Source organism: Oncorhynchus nerka, linkage group LG4 (assembly GCF_034236695.1).
Source record: "Oncorhynchus nerka isolate Pitt River linkage group LG4, Oner_Uvic_2.0, whole genome shotgun sequence".
Classification (NCBI taxonomy): Eukaryota; Metazoa; Chordata; class Actinopteri; order Salmoniformes; family Salmonidae; genus Oncorhynchus; species Oncorhynchus nerka.
In genome coordinates, this window is record NC_088399.1 from 55,051,128 (window position 1) to 55,069,791 (window position 18,664).

At 47.5% G+C, this 18,664-nt stretch overlaps 1 protein-coding gene across 1 annotated transcript in view; it reads right to left on the bottom strand.

Annotated features, from left to right (window-relative positions):
• Window positions 1-17,595, bottom strand: part of LOC115128210 (histone-lysine N-methyltransferase ASH1L-like) — a 52,485-nt gene extending 34,890 nt beyond the window's left edge. The window contains 11 exon segments of the mRNA XM_065017661.1: window positions 634-840; window positions 1,072-1,180; window positions 1,413-1,458; window positions 1,658-1,731; window positions 1,819-1,913; window positions 2,047-2,220; window positions 2,414-3,047; window positions 6,118-10,441; window positions 10,444-10,560; window positions 11,572-12,341; window positions 16,374-17,595. Coding sequence (XP_064873733.1) covers window positions 634-840; window positions 1,072-1,180; window positions 1,413-1,458; window positions 1,658-1,731; window positions 1,819-1,913; window positions 2,047-2,220; window positions 2,414-3,047; window positions 6,118-10,441; window positions 10,444-10,560; window positions 11,572-12,141 — 6,350 coding nt within the window. The 5' untranslated portion in view covers window positions 12,142-12,341; window positions 16,374-17,595.
• Window positions 17,596-18,664: the final 1,069 nt, after the last annotated feature.

Below are 18,664 nucleotides of genomic sequence, written 5' to 3' on the forward strand. Positions count from 1 at the left end.
ACGTCGCGTTTTTGTCTCACCTGGGGTGAGGGTCGGATTTGCGTTTATCGTCGAAGGAATGAGCATTACACTGAGGCCTGTACTCTGGAGTGGGATTGATTTGGAGGTGGAGGATCCGTCATGGTCTGGGGCGGTGTGTCACAGCATCATCGGACTGAGCTTGTTGTCATTGCAGGCAATGTCAACACTCTGCGTTACAGGGAAGACATCCTCCTTCCTCATGTGGTACCCTTCCTGCAGGCTCATCCTGAGATGACCCTGGGAACTTGCAGGTGTCTTGGTGGAAGAGTGGGGTAACAGCAAGAGCAGGCAAATCTGGTGCAGTCCATGAGGAGATGCTGTAGCACTTAATGCAGCTGGTGGCCACACCAGATAATGACTGTTACTTTTGATTTTGACCCCCCTTTGTTCAGGGACACATTATTCCATTTCTGTTAGTCACATGTCTGTGGAACTTGTTCAGTTTATGTCTCAGTTGGTGAATCTTGTTATGTTCATACAAATATTTACACATGTTAAGTTTGCTGAAAATAAACGCAGTTGTCAGTGAGAGGACGTTTCTTTTTTTGATGAGTTTATGTAATGTTGTATGAATAACCCACACATCAATACATGCATTCAAATCTATCTCACCTGAACTCGTGCTCGCTGACGACCTCTCCCAGGTACTCGATGATGAACTGGCTTGAGCGGAGGGGCTCCTTGGTGCGGATGCCCCAGCCCTTGCCCTCGGCACGGAAGCGCTCCAGGCACTGCACCCACTCATGCCTCTGGATGTGCTGGTTGTCACACTGCTCCCCGCACGGACAAGTGCCGGGGGAGCACTCGGCAAAGCTCATCCTGAGGGAGTGGGAAAAAAATACAGCCAAGTGGGAGACACCAAGATGATTTATTCATGTTAAATTAAATTCACATCTTGAGATGCTATTCCACGACAGATTTCTGAACATTTATGTAGAATTGAAGACCCAAGCAGGGTCGAAAGCGTTTTCCTTGTAGATAAACATAGCACGCCTGGGAGCATATACCAGTGTGCCGGTGTATTTTAGTCTCTAACACCAGTGTTTATACCTGTTGAGGCATTCGTCAAGGCAGCCTCTGTCGATGGCTTCCCCGGAAGGCCTGCAGTTACAGGTGGTGGCTTCATAACCCGAGACAGGCTTCACATCCACATAGACGTCTACAGTTACACAAGGCAAGGACATATACACAATAGCTTGACCAGACCATGGCAGCGTCCCAAATGGCACCCTGTTCCCTATATAGTGCACAACTTTTGACCAGGGGCCAATAGGGCTCTGGTCTAAAGTTGTGCATTATATAGGGAACAGGGTGCCATTTGGGACACAGCATTAAATAGCGTTTGGTTACATTATAATTTAAGCGACTGGATCTTAAGATTGTGTACTCACTTGATCTGATCTTTTTATAAAGGGGGACATCGGGCTTCTCGTAGAGCTAAAACCACCAAGAAATGTAGGTTATTACATCATAAGTAAGTAGCCTTGTCCAAGCTAGAACTGCTCATAGTCCAGATCGCTAGTCTATCGCAGGCCTTACATCATAAAAGAGACAAATCCTTATATAGATTGGACAAATCCCTATTAAAGCTATTATAGCTTGTCGACTATAGGGGAAAACACTTAGCAGTGATCACCTGGTCATGTTTCCACAGCCACAAGATGTCGTAAGGCAACTGGAAATCAATGCGCTTCTGTCTTAGGTACTTTCCTGAAAGGGGGGAGAGAGAAATGAAGTAACTAGTCATGACAAAGTGTGTGTGTGTATGTGTGTGTGCTTGCAGGCAAGAACACTCACCGACATGGATAGGGGCAGGAAAAAGCCCATACTCGTGTTCCCCAGGTGTGTACTCCAGTTTCTCTTTCTTCATCTGCAGGAGCTGACTACGAGGACTGAAAGAAAAACAGGAACAAAACGAGAGTGAGATGTCCATATATGCCCTTAAATATTCCTGGTTTGACCTTTGGTAAGCAAACGGGTATATCCAGATTTGACATGTCTGTGTTTCTCTCTTATGGGACTCACTCTGCCGTCTTGTACACATCAGAGTAGAGCCCCGCCTTTTGGAACTTCTTCTTTGGAGGCCTGGCTGCTCTCTTTTCCCGTTGGCTGGTTATAGGCATGGGTGGAGCTTGTTCTATGGAGACTGTGCCCGGACATTCCGGGGAGGAGGGGCCATCTGGTTTCCCCTCCAGAGCACTGAAATAGAACAAAGAGTCAGTTTATAGTGATGACTGGCTTGATAGTCTCTCTCTCTATATATATATACACACAGCTGCTAAAATCTAAGATTAGCGCTGCCTATGGAAGTAAACTGCAACATAATCACGGTTCTCCACTCTCATCGTTGAGGCTACAATCACGTGTTGGCCTGTAGTGGTGGTGGTTTTACCTGCGAAAGCGGTGCAGCTCCTCTTGGGTGAGCCAACCACTTCCTCCCTCAGCACTGGCCCTCATCCCCAAGCCACCCAGGTTCTCCTCCCTGTCCAGAGCTCGTTCCTCCACCTCCCCCCCTTCCTCCTCCTCCTCCTCCCTATCTCTCTCCCAGTGCTTCCTCTTCTGGCCTTTCCTGAACTGGCCCTGGACCACCGACTCGATCGCGTCCGTCACAGTGTCCCCCTTCCACGCTCCTCCTCCACGTTCCCGGTGCCTGGTCTGGGTCACTTCGGCCAGAGGGGGCGGCGACGGCGACGGGGGCGGGGAAGGCAAGGGATGCTTCCTGGGGCGCCCGGGGCCTCTCTTCTTGACCATGTTGTTGCCTGTCCTCGCCTGTCTCTGAAGCTTCTTTGCACGGAGGATCTTGTTGACATGGTGCAGGCTGTGTTTAGAGGGCTGGGCCCGGTGGGAGTGGTGTGGCGGGGAGGCATCATCGTCCAGGCAGCAGCCCTGGGACGGCGAGTTGTGGCCACAGTGAGAGAGGCAGGCGGAGGAGGAAGAGTGGAACAGAGGAGGGTGGTGGTGGTGCTGCCTGAGGTGGTCCTCAGGGGTAGAGTGGTCGGCTCGGGTCTGGACACTTGATGTACAGCCTGCAAAGAAACAAATAGAGAGAAGAGAGGGGAATTAGATGATGAACATAGGAATAAGCTGCAGCGTGACACTTATGAACGTATATTTATTATCCATTCCAAGCCCTAGCTTAGTTCCACTGTTAGGCCAACATATTTCCTCTGTCGGTCTTGTAATGCTATCTAATAATTATCAAGGCTTAACCTTAAATTGAAAGGAAATTACTACATTTGCCATTGATATCCACTGCCAATTCCCTCACCAAAATGCAGCTCATTATGGATAAACATATAGGCTAAGCCCACCTCAGCAAACTGAAATACTATGTCACGTAATGAACAATGACTTCATACTTTTTCAGCTTTTCCTTTCAAGCCATAAAGTGTTGCATTAAGTCCATCACATTAGTGAACGGTCCTACTATAAGTAAAGACACCAAGCCCCTCCAGCATCCCCCCTGCTGCCTCTCGACTCTTCTGGTTCACACTCCTGTGTGTGGTTTATCCCACACTCTGCCTCCCTGCCTACTAGGCTACCTGCATGGTGGTGGTGACCGCAGAACGACCCTGTGTCCTGAGCTCTAATCCTGGATTACTACACCATGCCGCCTCACCAGGAGCCTTCCACCGAGCGAACCTGGCCTTCTCACACATAGAATACATACACACTTATCTCAGTCAATGGCAGCCAGGCAGCTTGATGGAGCTGAATCATTACCCAAATCACACAGTCTTCCCTGTTCATCTATATTAGCTGAGAGCAGGTGTAGTGTTTACACATTGATCTAAGACAGAGATGCAAGCAGCCTTTCAGTTTGATAGCTTTTGATGGGGAAGCCTACCAAATATAGCCTGTAACAAAACACCCAGCTCAACTATCACGGCGAGTCAACTATTCTTATGGAAATAAAACATCTCGCTGGACATCCTACAAGGATACAATGACAATCACACAAAAGCAGGGCCAGTTTAAGTAATTATGGGGGTTTTGCTGCCAAGCCCTTAATCACTGGTTAGGGCTATCTAATGTCAGGGCCGGTGGAGGGTAGATGTACATACAGGGGATGGCATTGTGTTCCTCCAAGGGATTTCTAAAGGATAAATTTAACCAATGAGGCACGGGGGGGTGTGGTATATGGTCAATATACGACGGCTAAGGACTGTTCTTGGGCACGCCGCAACACAGAGTGCCTGGATACAGCAGTCAGCTGTGGTATATTGGTCATATACAACAAACCCCGAGGTGCCTAATTGCTATTATAAACTGGTTGCCAACGTAATTAAAACAGTAAAAAGTCATTTTTGGTCCTACCTGTGGTATACGGTCTAATATACCATGGCTTTCAGCCAAATCAGCATTCAGGGCTCGAACCACCCCGTTTATAATGAGTCATTGAACACTGAGATCCAGCAGAGATATCTTGAAATTGGCCTGGTATGCATAACCATGAGTGACAGTATTGATTCCAGGGTTTTGTTTCCATGTAGTGACCACTTTACAAACCACCATATGGCATAGTGAGCACTGAACACGGTGTGCGCCCCAAATGGCACCCTATACCCTTTATAGTGCATTACTTCTGACCAGAGCCCTGGTTAAAAGTAGTGTGCTTTATGGGGAATAGGGTGCCATTTGGGACGCACACCACGTTCAGTGCTCACTATGCCATATGGTGGTTTGTAAAGTGGTCACTGCATGGAAACAAAACCCTGGAATCAATACTGTCACTCGTGGTTATACATACCAGGCCAATTTCACTACTTATTGCCAAGAAATGAAGCTAAGCGGACATCATCCAAACAAAATAGAAAGCTGAATTCTTGAGGCACTAGCAGCAGAACTTTTTTTTAAGGTAAATTTGGTACACAATTCAATAACCTTCACAATGTCAGATTCAATTTGGGTTCAATTCCAAAGAAGTACAAAGAAAGATTTTGGTGCAGAAATCACATTCAGAGCAATAGCACAGGGATTTTAATTTGAGGGTATTTTGATCCATATCGGGCGAACCGTTAATAAATGACAGTAGTTTCTGTACATCATCCCCCCCATTTTGGGAAAAATTCACTTATATGTGTATTAAAGTAGTCAAGTGTAGTATTTGGTCCCATAATCCTAGCATGCAATTATTACATTGTGACTACAAACTTGTTGGATGCATTTGCTGTTTGTTTTGGTTGTGTTTCAACCTGGCTATCAATGTGCCCGCAGGTGAAGAAGATGGATGTGGAGGTTTTTTCTAAAACGACGTTGGAGGTGACTTAAGGTAGAGAAATTAACATTAAATTCTCTAGCACTAACTCTGGTAGACATTCCTGCAGTCAGCATGCCAATTGCACACTCTTTCAAAACTTGAGAAATCTGTGGCACTGTGTTGTGTGACAAAAATGCACATTTTACAGTGGTTTTTAATTGTCCCCAGCACAAGCTGCACCTGTGTAATGATCATGCTGATTAATCAGCCTGTCAGGTGGATGGATTATATTGGCAATGGAAAAATCCTCACTAACAGGGATGTAAACAAATTTGTGCACAACATTTGAAAGAAATAAGCTTTTGGTACATATGGAAAATTACTGGGATTTTTCCATTCAGCTCATGAAACATGGGACCCAACACTTTATATGCTGCGTTTATATTTCTGTAAATATACAAAAATATGCAACACTTTACATGTTGCGTTTATATTTTTGTTCAGTGTAAATAAGAATAGAGTAGGTTTCTAAACACTTTTACATGAATGTGGATGCTACCATTATGATGGATAATCCTGAATGAATCGTGAATAATGATGAGTGAGAAAGTTATAAAAGTGACTCCAAAATGACACAATACATTATTTACCATTAATTTCTATTGGGCACAAAATAATCTAAAACACAACCAAAACAAACAGAAAATGCATCCAACAAGTTTGTAAATGAAAGCTGACAGTCTACACTAACCTTTAGTCATTGTATAATTTAAAATCCAAAGTGCTGGAGTACAGAGTCAAAACAAACTAAACATTTTCACTGTCCTAATACTTTTGGAGCTCACTGTATTTCAGCATATTGCTCTCTAACAGAAAGCCCTGTCACAATGACTCACCCATCTCTCTCCTCTCTGCTAATGTGGAGTGCTCCTTTCTCAGCATCCGCTCCATCCGGGTGAAGTTAGAACTCTCTGCCGGCCCTCCCTTCCTGACTCGGCCTCCTCTCAGCAAGGTAGGGGTCAGGGCGGTGGCGAACAGGTTGGTGTGGTGCGGGGGGTCCTGGGACTTGGGATCCGCCTCGTCTGTGGGTGTGAGGGGCTCCTCGTCTTCCTCCTCGCTGTCTGAACAGCCAGCTGGATCTTCTCCCTGACCGTCTGTGAACGGGCCCTGGCCGACAGCTGCGGGGTTCCGGGAGAGCTTAGCGTAGTCTGCCTCGGAGCTGCCCTTCCTGAACCAGGACTCGACGTGTTGGTGGCCCCTGGGCCTGGCACTGCCCTGGGCCAGGCGAGAGGGCCCCAGGAAAGACAGGGATGTCTCCTTGCGCTTGTACCTCTCGGCTGAGGAAGAGGAAGACGAGGAAGGAGAGTTGGCCGAGGTGGCCGTGGCTTGTTTGTTGGCACTGGTGGTAGTAGGGGTGGAGTCTCTTCCAAAGCGACAGCGCTGCAGCGATTCGGCCATTCCGGCCCCGCGTTCTCCCCTTCCTGACCCCGGGCTCTCGGAAATTTCGGCTCCGCCTCGGCTCTCTCCTCCTCCCTCTTCCCCGTCGTCCTCTGCGCAGCGCTCTTGATGTTTGTGTCTGTGTTTGTGTTTGTGATGCCAGCCGAACGACAGCTCTGAGGACATTGCCGGGTAGAGCACGGGAGACCGGCCCCCACCCAGGAACTCCTGTCTCAGCAGCTTGTGTTTCTTCTTGTGAAATTTGGAGGGGTTGAGCAGGAGGTGTGACGGGTGGTGGTGGTGCACGTAGGACGGGGGAGGTGGTGGGGGGAAGGAGGGGGAGTGATGGGAGTGGTGGGATGGAGCAGAGTGGGAGTTCTGGTGATGGGGGTACAGGGCACTGGCTGGGGGGTATCCTCTGTAGTAGCCCAGACCAAGGGGACCAGAGGAGTATGGAACACTGTAGGATGGGTGGTAGAACCCACCGCTAGATAGCGGGAACCCCAGCCCATGAACGAATGGTACGTCTGACATGGACTCCCGCAGCTTGGGAGGGCGCCCGCGTTTCTTCTTCAGGTCTGGCTTGCGGACGTAGTGCAGAGAGTCACAGGGGTAAGAGGGGTGGGGAGAGTAGTAGCCGCTGAAGTTTATCCTGAAGATGGTTGGAAGCAGGTCTCTGTGCAGGTAGTGATGCGGAGGGGGGCCGCCAGCGCCTCCTATGGCCCCAGTGGCCCTGCCTACCGACCCTGGTACTCTGCCCGCCCCCGCAGCTCCCGGGGGCATCCCCAGGCCACTGCCCAGCCTGAGCGCAGGGGTGCGGTGCGCTATCCTGATCTCACTCAGCCTCACCACAATCTCATCCAGCTCTGCCAGGAAGTCGGGGTCCTGGCGCCGGGAGCGCAGCTGCAGGTACTTCTTCTTGCGTTTGCGCTTCTGCCTCTTTAGCTTGTCGTAACCCGGGCAGCCGTGGCTCCGGCGCTTGCATTTGTGCTTGTGTTTCTCTTTGTGGCCCACTAGTGCAGAGGGAGGGGTCGCCAGTAGGGGCCTGCGGGGGTCTGGTGAGGACCTCGCCCCCAGTGGTGACGGAGAGGGTGAGGGGTGCTCCAGCAGCACTGACGACGAGTGTCTTAGTCCACCGCGAGGGTTTATTCCAACCCCTACCCCCACGGCTGAGCCCATCACCCCTGGGATTAGCAGTCCACTGGCCATGCCAGGTGGTATCCCCACGCTACCTAGGCCACTTGCCCCACCGGTCTTCTCACCCCGGTCAGAAGTGCTGTTGTTGTCTGTTCCTATGCCGCTGTCGCTGGGTACAGTCTCCTCACTGTGAGACTCACTGACAGGAGAGGGAGTGGCTTCCTTCAGCTCACTCAGAGGTGCAGGGGAGGTGGGGTGGAGGGGCCTAGGAGGGGATAGCTTACGGTAGTGGTAGTGCTGCCTGTAATGATGGTGGTGGTGATGGTAGCCACGGCACGACTTCTTCTGGGAGGCCACGGCAGCCGAGGAGCCCAGAGGGCCCAGAGTGCGAGGGGAGGGGGCTGAGAACGTTGGGGGAGGGAAGGGGAATGAGTGGTGGCCGTGGCTGTGGAAGTGCGGGTGCGTCAGGAAGTGCACTGCCCCTGGCGCCACAAAGCAGGAGTCACTGATGGGGCTCTGGCCTCCGCTGGACTGGGAGAGCGAGGGGGAGGGGAACACCTCGGCAGACGGGAGCTGGTGCTGCAGCTGAGACTGATGGTGGTGGAGGGGCGACGTGGTGTTTGGGGACAGGAAAGGCCCCTCAGTGGGTGATGTTGGAGCTGCCAACGAGGGATTTGTTGGCGCTTTAGGTTTGCGCCCTCTCCTTTTCCCCATGTATATCGTCCCCTTTTTGCTAACGTTGATCTGGGGTCCCAGTTTGCCTCCGAAAGAAGCAGCCAAGGAGGATAGAGACTGGGTTGCAGCTGCTACCTGGCCCACCACCCCACTGGCAGTTCCTCTGGGGGGCTCCTGCTCTGGTCCGGACCCTGGTCCTAATAGGATCTGGCTAAGGAACCGTTTGCGTTTGACACTCTTCATCTTATTGATCTTGCCTATGATAGTCTTCATGATGAGCTGCCCGTTGCCCTTGGTCCGGAACTGTTTCCCATCCCCCGCTTCCGGCGCCAGAGTGGGGGGCTGACCCTCCTGCGGCAAGGTCGGGGGCAGGCGTTTGGGTCGCCCCCGCTTCCTGGGCATAGGTTTGGGAGGATTCAGATCTACCTCTGGGTGGAGAACAGGGGGGTCCTGCTCCTCTTTTGACCTGTGTAAAGAAAATACCTTAGAGGGGGCCAGCTTGTGAGGGGGACGTCCCCGAGTGGGGGCATCCAGCCGTGGCATTTTAGACTTGGGCCGTCCTCTTTTCCTGGCTGGCTGAGGAAAGAGTTGAGACATGGCAGGAGGCTTGACCTTATTGGGGTTAGGAGGCCGTCCTACAGGCCTGCGTATGGGTGGGGGAGTATCAAGGCCTGAGGAGGATAAAGGCATGATGGTTTCGCACTGGTCAACGGGGCAGTACTGGCCCGCCCTCTGTGTCCGGTTCACTACTCTGGTCCAGCGGGGCTTTCTGCTTCGCCGCTTCTTCAGGGGTTTGTTCTCATGCTCTGGGGGCGAACCCGGTGACTCGTCTCCAGGGGACTCGTCTCTGAGAGGAGGGGGTGAATGGTTGCCGGCGGGCTCTGGTGGCGAGGCAGTCCGTCTCACAGATTCCGGGGGACTGGAGGTACCACTGGTGTGACCATCTCTTTCCCTTATGGGACTGCGTTTATTTGGGTTGGGATTGCATTTAATGGGGTTGGGACTGTGTTTACTGGGGCTCAAGCTCTTGCCTCTCTCCCCTCTGAGTGACTGATTAGCCCCCTTGTCCTTGGCCTCCTGCTTGCCTAATGCTGAAGGAAGGGAGCATTTGGTTAAGTCTCTGGGGCCGACCCGGTCAGGCTCCTGCTCTCTCTCACTGCTCTCCCTCTCCTCTGCCTGGGAGGGACTGTCTCGGTCTCGGGAGTGGTGTCCTTGAGAGGCAGGGGAGCCCTGGCGACTTGGCCCGCTCCCCGTCCTCTTCTCTGAAGAGGAGCAGGATGACAAACAAGGTGGTGATGAGGAAGAGGAGGAGACAGAGTGAAGCGGTGGGCAGTGAGTAAGACGTGACTGTAGTGGCTTCGCGCCATTACTGTTGCTGTCGTTGTTGTCCTTTGAAATTGTTGCCAGGCGGTTATTGCCGCCACCGTAAGTTAATGTAGGGCTGCTGCTGCGACTGCTGTTGCTGTTGTTGCTGCTGCCAGACTTGCTGGCCCCATCTGCCTCCTCTTTCCCAGGCGGGGTGGATGATTTCTCCAAAACATTGTCTTTATTGTTCCGGGAGCCATAGGGGCGGCCAGGAGGGCGCGAGACGGGAGGGGGTGGAGCTAGGTGGACCGCTCTAGAATAGGTCGCCCTGTTGGCCATAGCGCGGTCTCGCTGCTTTGGGGTGGGGGCCATAAAGTTAGAAGCGGTGTGGGTGGTGGGAGACGAAGTCGTTTTGGGGGGTTTCACCTTGGTGGACTTTGAGGGAGGGCAGGTGGCAATGAGTTGCGCAAGTTTCTCAGTGACAGTAGGAGCCCCCCAACTAGAAACACCCCAGTCCTTCTCCCTCAGACCCTCACTGCTGTAAGTGTACCCAGGAGGTTTAGTAGCGGCTTCCACGCTGGGTTCCGGTGATGGGGGCGCAGGAGGGGAGGGCGAGGAGGTAGGAGACTTGGTTTGGGGCGTGGGCGTCTTCTTCCCAGAGGCATGGTGCGTTTGCCGTCTGCCAAAGGACGATGAAGATTCAGCGGTCTCTCCGTAGAGGCGGCGGATTTCCCGTCCGACTTCGCCTCAGATTTGTCCGACTTGCAGGCCAGTTTTGGAAGACCCTGCGAAAAGAGAATACAAATATTAAAATCTAAAAGGCCATTGATTGCAGATAAGGCCTACCCATTTCACAGAAAGGTAGTTCCCAGAAAGGTATTGTTGTGTTTCACTAAAAAGCTTTTTTATTTTATTTTTTATTCATGTCTGACTATTTTGACATTTGTAATCTTCTGATATGTATCCAAACCCAACCAATGCTTTCTGGTAATTATCTAAAAGTGAAAACCTAATCGAAACAATTTTGCTCAGAAAGAAGCATTTGAAAACCACATAAAGCATGCTAAAAGCCAACCCTGTCAATAAGGCAACCTAGACAGTCTATATGAAATCCAATCAGGTTTTGTTTCTCCCTATGTAAACTGTAGTTCATTGATTTTAATTTCCTGTCCTCTACTGCTTCTCAGTTCTGCCCAGAGGGGAAGATCCTCTAGACCAGGGCTCTCCAACCCTGTTCCTAGAGAGCTACCGTCCTGTAGGTTTTTGCTCTAATCCTAATCTAGCCCACTTCATTCTAATAATTAGCTGGTTGAATAGTTAAATCAGGTTAGCTATAGCTGAGGTTGGATCAAAAACCTACAGGAGGGTAGCTCTCCAGGAACAGAGTTGGAGAGCACTGCTCTAAACTCAAAACGTATTCGGGACAGACAAGGACAGAGCAGAGCAGAGAGAAGAGAAGCAGGGAATGATTGGAAGGGGAGACAAGCCAGAATGGGACACAAAGTGAATACATTCAAAGAAACTGAGATGATTGTGTAAAATATGAAGCAAATCGACTTTACAAGTAACGAATATAATTTGTGAATTCAAACCAGTGAAACAGTGTTGGAAGAATTGGAAATGTTCTCATATGTGTGAACTGGCTGTCAGTATTGCTTTGCCTATTTTTGTCACAGTCCAAAGCCAGACACGTCTTGTGCAATTTCTAATAGTCTCTTTGGAAAGGATTCCTTGTTTGACAGGGATGTGTTTTTTTTAATCAACGTCCTAGCATAATACATGCTTTCCTTGCTTACCCGTTTAGCTGGAGTACTCCCATTCACTGGACTGGGTGAAGTGGTGGAGGGAGCAGGAACAGGTAGAGGAGGAGTAGGGGCAGCAGCAGAGGGAGATGAAGACAATGGGATGGGTCGGTTCATGCCAGGACTCTGCTCTCTCTCCCTGCCGTGTGGAGGACTCTGGGTCTGGTTGCCCCCGTCGCCTGTCCCGACTCCTCCGCGGCTCCCCCGGCCACCTCCGCGCCCGCTTGGTCTCACGGTAGCCCTGAAGGCCGGCCGACACACGTAGTTCTCCAGAATCTTGGGCGGCTTCTTCATGCGTTTTGCCTGCAGGCCAATCTTGAGTTTGACATTGCCCTCATGGAGGCTAGTCTCTTTGACAGAGAACTGTGGTGGCTGCTGCTCACCGGAGCCCCCTCCTCCACCTGCAGCAGAACAGGAGTCCCTCTGCGACCCCTCTCTCTCCTCCTTCTTCTCCTCCTCCTCATCTTTCTTCCCACCTCCTCCTTCCTTCTCTCGCTCTCCTGGGGGAGCAGTGGTGAGGAGGGGGGGTGGAGTAGCAGGCCCCCCCTGAGTCCTCTGATCCATCAGAGATTTAGGGGGTGAGGGGTGATTAGGGAGGGATGTTTGGGACGCCAGGTACAGTTTCTAGGGAAAAGCCGTGGTGCAGAAGGAGACGGGATAGGGGTGAAGGGGGAAAGGGGATATTGGGGAAGCTGAAAAGCAATCCTTGTTTGGTGGCTTTGCTCCTTTCCTGGCTGCCCAGCCCTCTTTCTCCGTCCTTCAAGCTGTAGAGAGAAAGACGAGTAGAGATGGGAGGGGGTAGGACAGGGTGGGGAATAGTAAAGACAAGAGTTTGATATTAGTCAACAGAAGAGATTTTATCGAAAACAAAATACATTTCTAAGCACTGCAAGGCATCCTTTACCATAGTGAGGAAGACGAGACAAAGGTGAAATATTTGTATCATCTATTTGCTTAGTGGCTGTCCTTCATCTCTAGGTGACTTTTTATGGATGTGTTCGTCCTTACAGCTTCCCTCAATCTGTGACCTATTTAGACAAATGGGCATCTATTCGACAAGAGAGGTGTAGTTCTGGTGCTCAAGAACTAAATAACAGCCATCCTCCTGTGAACTACAACTCCCAACAGCCCTCCAGGTCTGTATGCCACTATCAAGCGTATCAGACTAGGAGTGCTGGTTTAGGATCAGTTTTTACATGGACAGTGGGGACCTGATCCTAGATCAGCACTGACTTCTGCATTCTGACCCTCAGATATAGTTACAGAGTATTATGGATACTGTAGTACATCATGCTACAGACCCCACCACCAGTACCCAGGTGATTTGTGATAAGCTGCTAAATGAACCATCCCCCCATGGATCTCGTTTGATCGAAAATGTGTCTCATAACGCTCACAGTGTAGTGTTGCGGCAAAGTTCCCATTTGGAGGAGGGAAGTGTCCGTATGAAAGAAATGGTCTGCTCCGGCTCCCTACGTCCACTGAGTGATTTAATGCGGGCTCGCCCAAAGCAGGTGCTTTCTCCGAGTGAAGTCATTTGGAGGCGATTCATAACTGTGACCTCAGCACATTGGGCTCTCTGGGGGACAGAGGATGCGGCCGGTGTTCCCAACCACTCTGGAGCAGCCAATGAGAGAGAGCGGGAGAGAGCAGCATGCTGACAGTTTCTGTGTGCCTGCCCTACTGTGGCAGAAAGCACTAACAAATTCACTTCGTGGAGCCAGAGCGTGCGTCGGGTAAGTCATCCGATAAAGCAGTCAGAGAGCTAAAATCGACAATGTTCAGAAGCTTGCGAGACTACTTGTTCTGGATTGTTTTACTAGTAGGGCTTGGGGGAGGCAGACGTTTTCTGCAGAATCACAATAACTGTGGTCAGGAACTTGGAGTCTTGCCTGTGTTTCCCCACACCCACTTCTCTATGTTTACTTCAATTACTCAGTCCATTTCGCCTCAAACTTCCACCACATACACTGCTGCTACTCGCTGTTTATTATCTATGCATAGTCACTTTACCCCTACCTACATGTACAAATTACCTCGACTAACCTGTATTTTGTCTTACTTTTTATTTTATTTTTTACTTTAGTTTTAGTAAATATTTTCTTAACTCTATTTCTTGAACTGCATTGTTGGTTAAGGGCTTGTAAAGTAAGAATTTGTATCAGCACGTGACAAATACAATTTGATTTGACATACATTACTCAAATCACACCTCCCTGAGGGCTGCCGAGTGATGCAGCGGTCTAAGGCACTACATCTCAGTGCTAGAGGGAGGTGTATAATTGGCCCAGCATCGTCCGGGTTTGGCTGGTGTAGGCCATCACTGTAAATAAGAATTTGTTCTTAACTGACTTGCCTAGTTAAATAAAGGCTAAATGTCAAAAATAAAACCTTGCTCCCTTTCACTCTAGGAACAGCAGACAAACTTGAGTTGCTGTTTTCCTACTAATCGAAAACACATCTCTCCCCTTTCCCCATGTCCTCTGTGACAATCATTCCCCTCTTTCTTCGATACTCGCTGCTTCAAAAAGTGTTAGTGTGTGTTCACATTCATTTTGCAGCTTCCGCTGATCTGACTGCTGGTAGGCCAAAAATAAGCTGCTGTAGTAGCAAGGGATGTAAATGGCTATTGACAAGACTAGAGTAAAGCCTGACAAGTTAGTCAAAACATCTCTCTCACTCTTATACAGTCATACAAGGTGTTTTGTTTGAACAGAACTACACTATGCCCATTACCTAGTTTAATATTTCCAAACAGACTGACCAAAGATCATACTTTTGTTCTCTTTCTGCATATTAGGCCTACATCGCAATATATCAAAATGCTGATGGAGAGCAGCTCTAATGTGTCCTTCTCTGCCCCTACACTAATGGTCATTCTCTGGTCAGTGGGAGTTATTCTCAGGACAGTGAAATTATGTATTAGCCTACTACTCTAGAGATACAATTAACATTCAGAAAGATTACGCCTACTGATGTTACAGAAGGAAATGTCACATTCTTTCTATTAGGGTACATTTCAACGTAGAGCTAATGTCATATGCACATAAAGAGATTTAGTAAAGTGACGTGGGAAATATTCCTTGGAGACCAAAAAATAATTTCCAAACCAGGAAACAGCAGGTGACAAGAGAGCAAAGGGGAGGAATTACAGAATTCGCAGGAGAAACTCTTCATAGAATGACAACAACCGAGAAATTCGGTGAAATGGGAACATAGTAAACCATTTGGAAAGCCCCCTCCCCTCTCTCCTTCCCTTCTTTAAGCACACGTTAATAACTTCTGATTTCCCAATGGCGTAGTATTGAAAGCAGCCTCGATAGCATTCTCAGGACAGGTCCGATCTCTAAAGGTTTTCAATTTGAAATCATCATTGGCCGTTGACTCAGTCAATTATTATACATCTTTCCAAACTGTTATTAGTTATTACAATAAATGAGACCAAAGCCTCAACAACAACAGCAGGTGATGTGATCTTTACCTATGTATTGTTGATAATAGACAGAGTAGCTAGACTGCTTACTTCCTAAATTCACAACAAAACGACTACCGAAGGACGTGACAAAACCAAAAAGGCCATGGTTTCTGATTTTTCAGAAGATTCATGATAAATCGGGGTCCCATACCACTGTATCATCATTAGCCCAAAACAAGTTCACTCAAATTATTTTGCCCGAGGTCCTTCGGGTTAGGCAGCGTGCCCCCTATGCCAATCATCCTGTTGGATGCATTTGTTGTAAGTAGCCTACAATAGAAGTGCAGTAAACCATGAATAAAATAAGGCTAACTGAGGATGATACTCTGACTGAATATGTCCAGGTTATGTGAAAAAGTGTGCCTGTATAACATTGTGGACAGGAGCAAATAATAAAGTTGGACAATAGTCTGTAAATCTTTCAGATGATGCATTCACTCACCTCCGTAGGAGTACAAAAAGTGAGCAGCCTACATCCTTATCTCTTTACAGTATATCCACGTTTTGTACTATACTTCAGCACCCCTAATAACAGACTCTTATTTCCCTAACTTAAAGGGAAAGTTCACCACGTTTCAATCTCATTTTCTTTATCTCCAGCACAATACCAGTGTCAACATATGTGCACATTTCAATATTTTGTAGTAAAAAATAATCCACCCTGTGATGTAACATAAGCATATTTTTTGGGACCTTTTATATATATTTTTACCACAGATCCGTGCTGTTTTGACATATGTAGACACTGGCTTGGTGCTGGAGATGATGAATTGGAGGTTGAAAGGTGGCGGAATTACCCTTTAACCTACTAGTAAACTATAGCCTTGCTACACATACTGTAACGGAGTTAAAATTATTAAGATTGTCCATTTTCAACATCGCTTGGCCATATCAACACATCCACATCGCAAATGGTCCTTGCTATCCGGGATCATTGAGACTTCCCTACCCCGTTGAAGTTGAAAATGTTTAGGGTTAGATACGGGTTATGGTTCGGGTACGAACGTCCCAAGGATTCTGGATAACATTAATCCTTCGCAAATAGCCTAACACGGTTTCAAAACATATCCTTGTGACGATTTATGTTAATTTGATTTACAAATACGTGCAATGTAAAAGGGCCGAACACCTCTTTACAATATCAAATCACCTCGTGCAATAACGTTTGATCGTTATGCGCTGTAACGATGGGTGTGGGGGAATTGTGAGCCCAAGAGCTATCCATCAAAACACATATTGCATAATAAAGATTGACCATATGGATTGACAATATCAACATCTACAATAGTCGCTAAATCTTTCACATTATGCATCCACTCACCTCCGTAGGAGTACAACAGTGTTCACATTATGTGGATCAAAATCCTCCCTTCGTGCGTATCAACATGGTCGCCACAGTATTTATGTTCCCAACTGCTGATTTGTCAAAAACGCAGATGTCAGAAATGTCAAAATTATACCTCCATTCCGATTTTAGGGGATCAATTATGAATTCAGACATGTACCCATTTCAAACTCTTTTGCATCAACTGCGAACGTTTCTACTTGATAATAGCACTGCTATTACTAAATAGCTAACAAGCTAATATTGTAGTTATAGTTTAGCAGTGACCCCAACCGACGTCCTAACGCATGAGAATGTTGCTTACAAGAGAAAAATAATCAAAAACAGAAAGTTATTAGACAGACGCCAAAAGACTATACATTATTACCAATTCTAGAAAAAAAATGTTTTGGAACGAGGTAACAAAATATTGCGGTGCGGTAGTGACTTGATACAATGTATACATTCAAAGAGAACGATGTAAATGTTGTAAAAAGCTATCTATCGGTCGTCCAATAATAACCTATGTTACATTGTATCAATGATGCTCACTAGCAAGCCATCATCTTGGCTGCCTTGCTATGATAACTTGGATTTCTAGCAACGTGGCCGTACTTGTGGGAAATGTATCCATCTGACAGTGTTACATCATTTGATAGTCTCCGTTTTGTTTCATAAAGTTCACGAATAAGGAAAAACAAACTAAACCAAATAACTGAATAACCTGTCATTTTCGCTTAGCCACTCGTGCTAGCTTTGTAGCTGAAGCTAAACTATGACGGCTAACGATGCAATTACATTTAGCTAACAAGCTAGCAAGTCAGCTAGTTAAGACATGCCTTAGAATAGTCTTCTATCGAAGGAGTAAAGACAAATCCAATAGCAAAGAGGCTAGTAATATTTAAGGAAGCAGATAGATTTAAATAAAATAGATGCAGCGCTGTGTACGTTATAAAAAAACACGAACTGTCAACAAAATGGCTGCTGCGTTGAATCAAGAGACCCGAAATGGATCTCCCTCTATTTCTTCCCCCTCGACGTTTTTTTTCCTCACACAGCAATTGGTATCTTTGATATCCCCAAACACGACTGGACTCTTCTCCAACACAACGTTAGCTGAGCCGAGACGTGTCGGAATGGGCCTCGGTCATTAATCGGGCCTCCATGTCTGCTAAGCCCGTATAGTTTATGTCAGTACAACACGGGCATTCTCAGTCACACATTGAGGGAGGGAAGGAGACGGGCAGCGGGGTGAGGGTCGTCACTAGTTAAGACAGACATAAAGTCATGAACCCCGCCAAAAATATACATTTCTACAATTTATCTTTTTAAAATCGGATTTTAAACCTAAGCCTAACCACACTGCTAGCCTTATGACTAACCCGAAATGAAGACCAAAAAGCACATTTTTGTTTTCAAAGATCTTTACAATATAGCCAATACTTTGTGCCTGTGTTATCTAATGCGAACCTGGGAGGGAGGAGGCAGAGGTCGTATGGTAGGCTACTAGACACTTTCTCCAGGCGGTGTTACACAAAATGCCCCTATTATTATTTTATTTTTGTCTTTTGATTCTGAAAGTGAAATGAAGAACTGCTGCAACAACGGCGTATCAATGCACTACGTGAACTGGAAGAAGAGATTCAACTTTCATGTTGTCTCTGTGGAATATAGCCTAATTGGCCTATTATTATGCATAATTGACAACCTTGCACGAGAAAACGAAAGGCAGTGTTTGTGTGCGCTCTTGGATATGTTTATCCAAAATTAAGCGTCTAGACTCCCGTGGGACTCAAATTTAGAGGCGGGAAGTAAAGCGGTCTACTTAGAATTATAATCCAGTTGCCTTTGTTAAAAATTCAGAAAGCGTTTAATCCAATTTTAATTTGTCAATTTAGTTCGATCATGCAAACTCTTGCATATCATTGGTCCTTGTCTTAAAATAAGCGGGACTGGGAGATGGCCTTTATGGACCCTGAGCAAAAGTTGTGCACTGTGTAGAGAATAAGGTGCCATTTGGGACATTATCTGGGACAAGGCACTCAATGGGTAGAGTGAAGGACATGTGGTATTCAATGACACTGCTTTTCACTCCTGCTTTATGAATTTGACCATTTTTATTATCTTCAATCTTATCACCTCATTGCCAGTCGGATGTATTCGTTAACAAACATATACAGTACCAGTCAAAAGTTTGGACACACCTACTCATTCAAGAGTTTTCTTTATTTTACTATTTTCTACATTGTAAAATAATTAGTAAAGACATCCAAACTATGAAATAACAC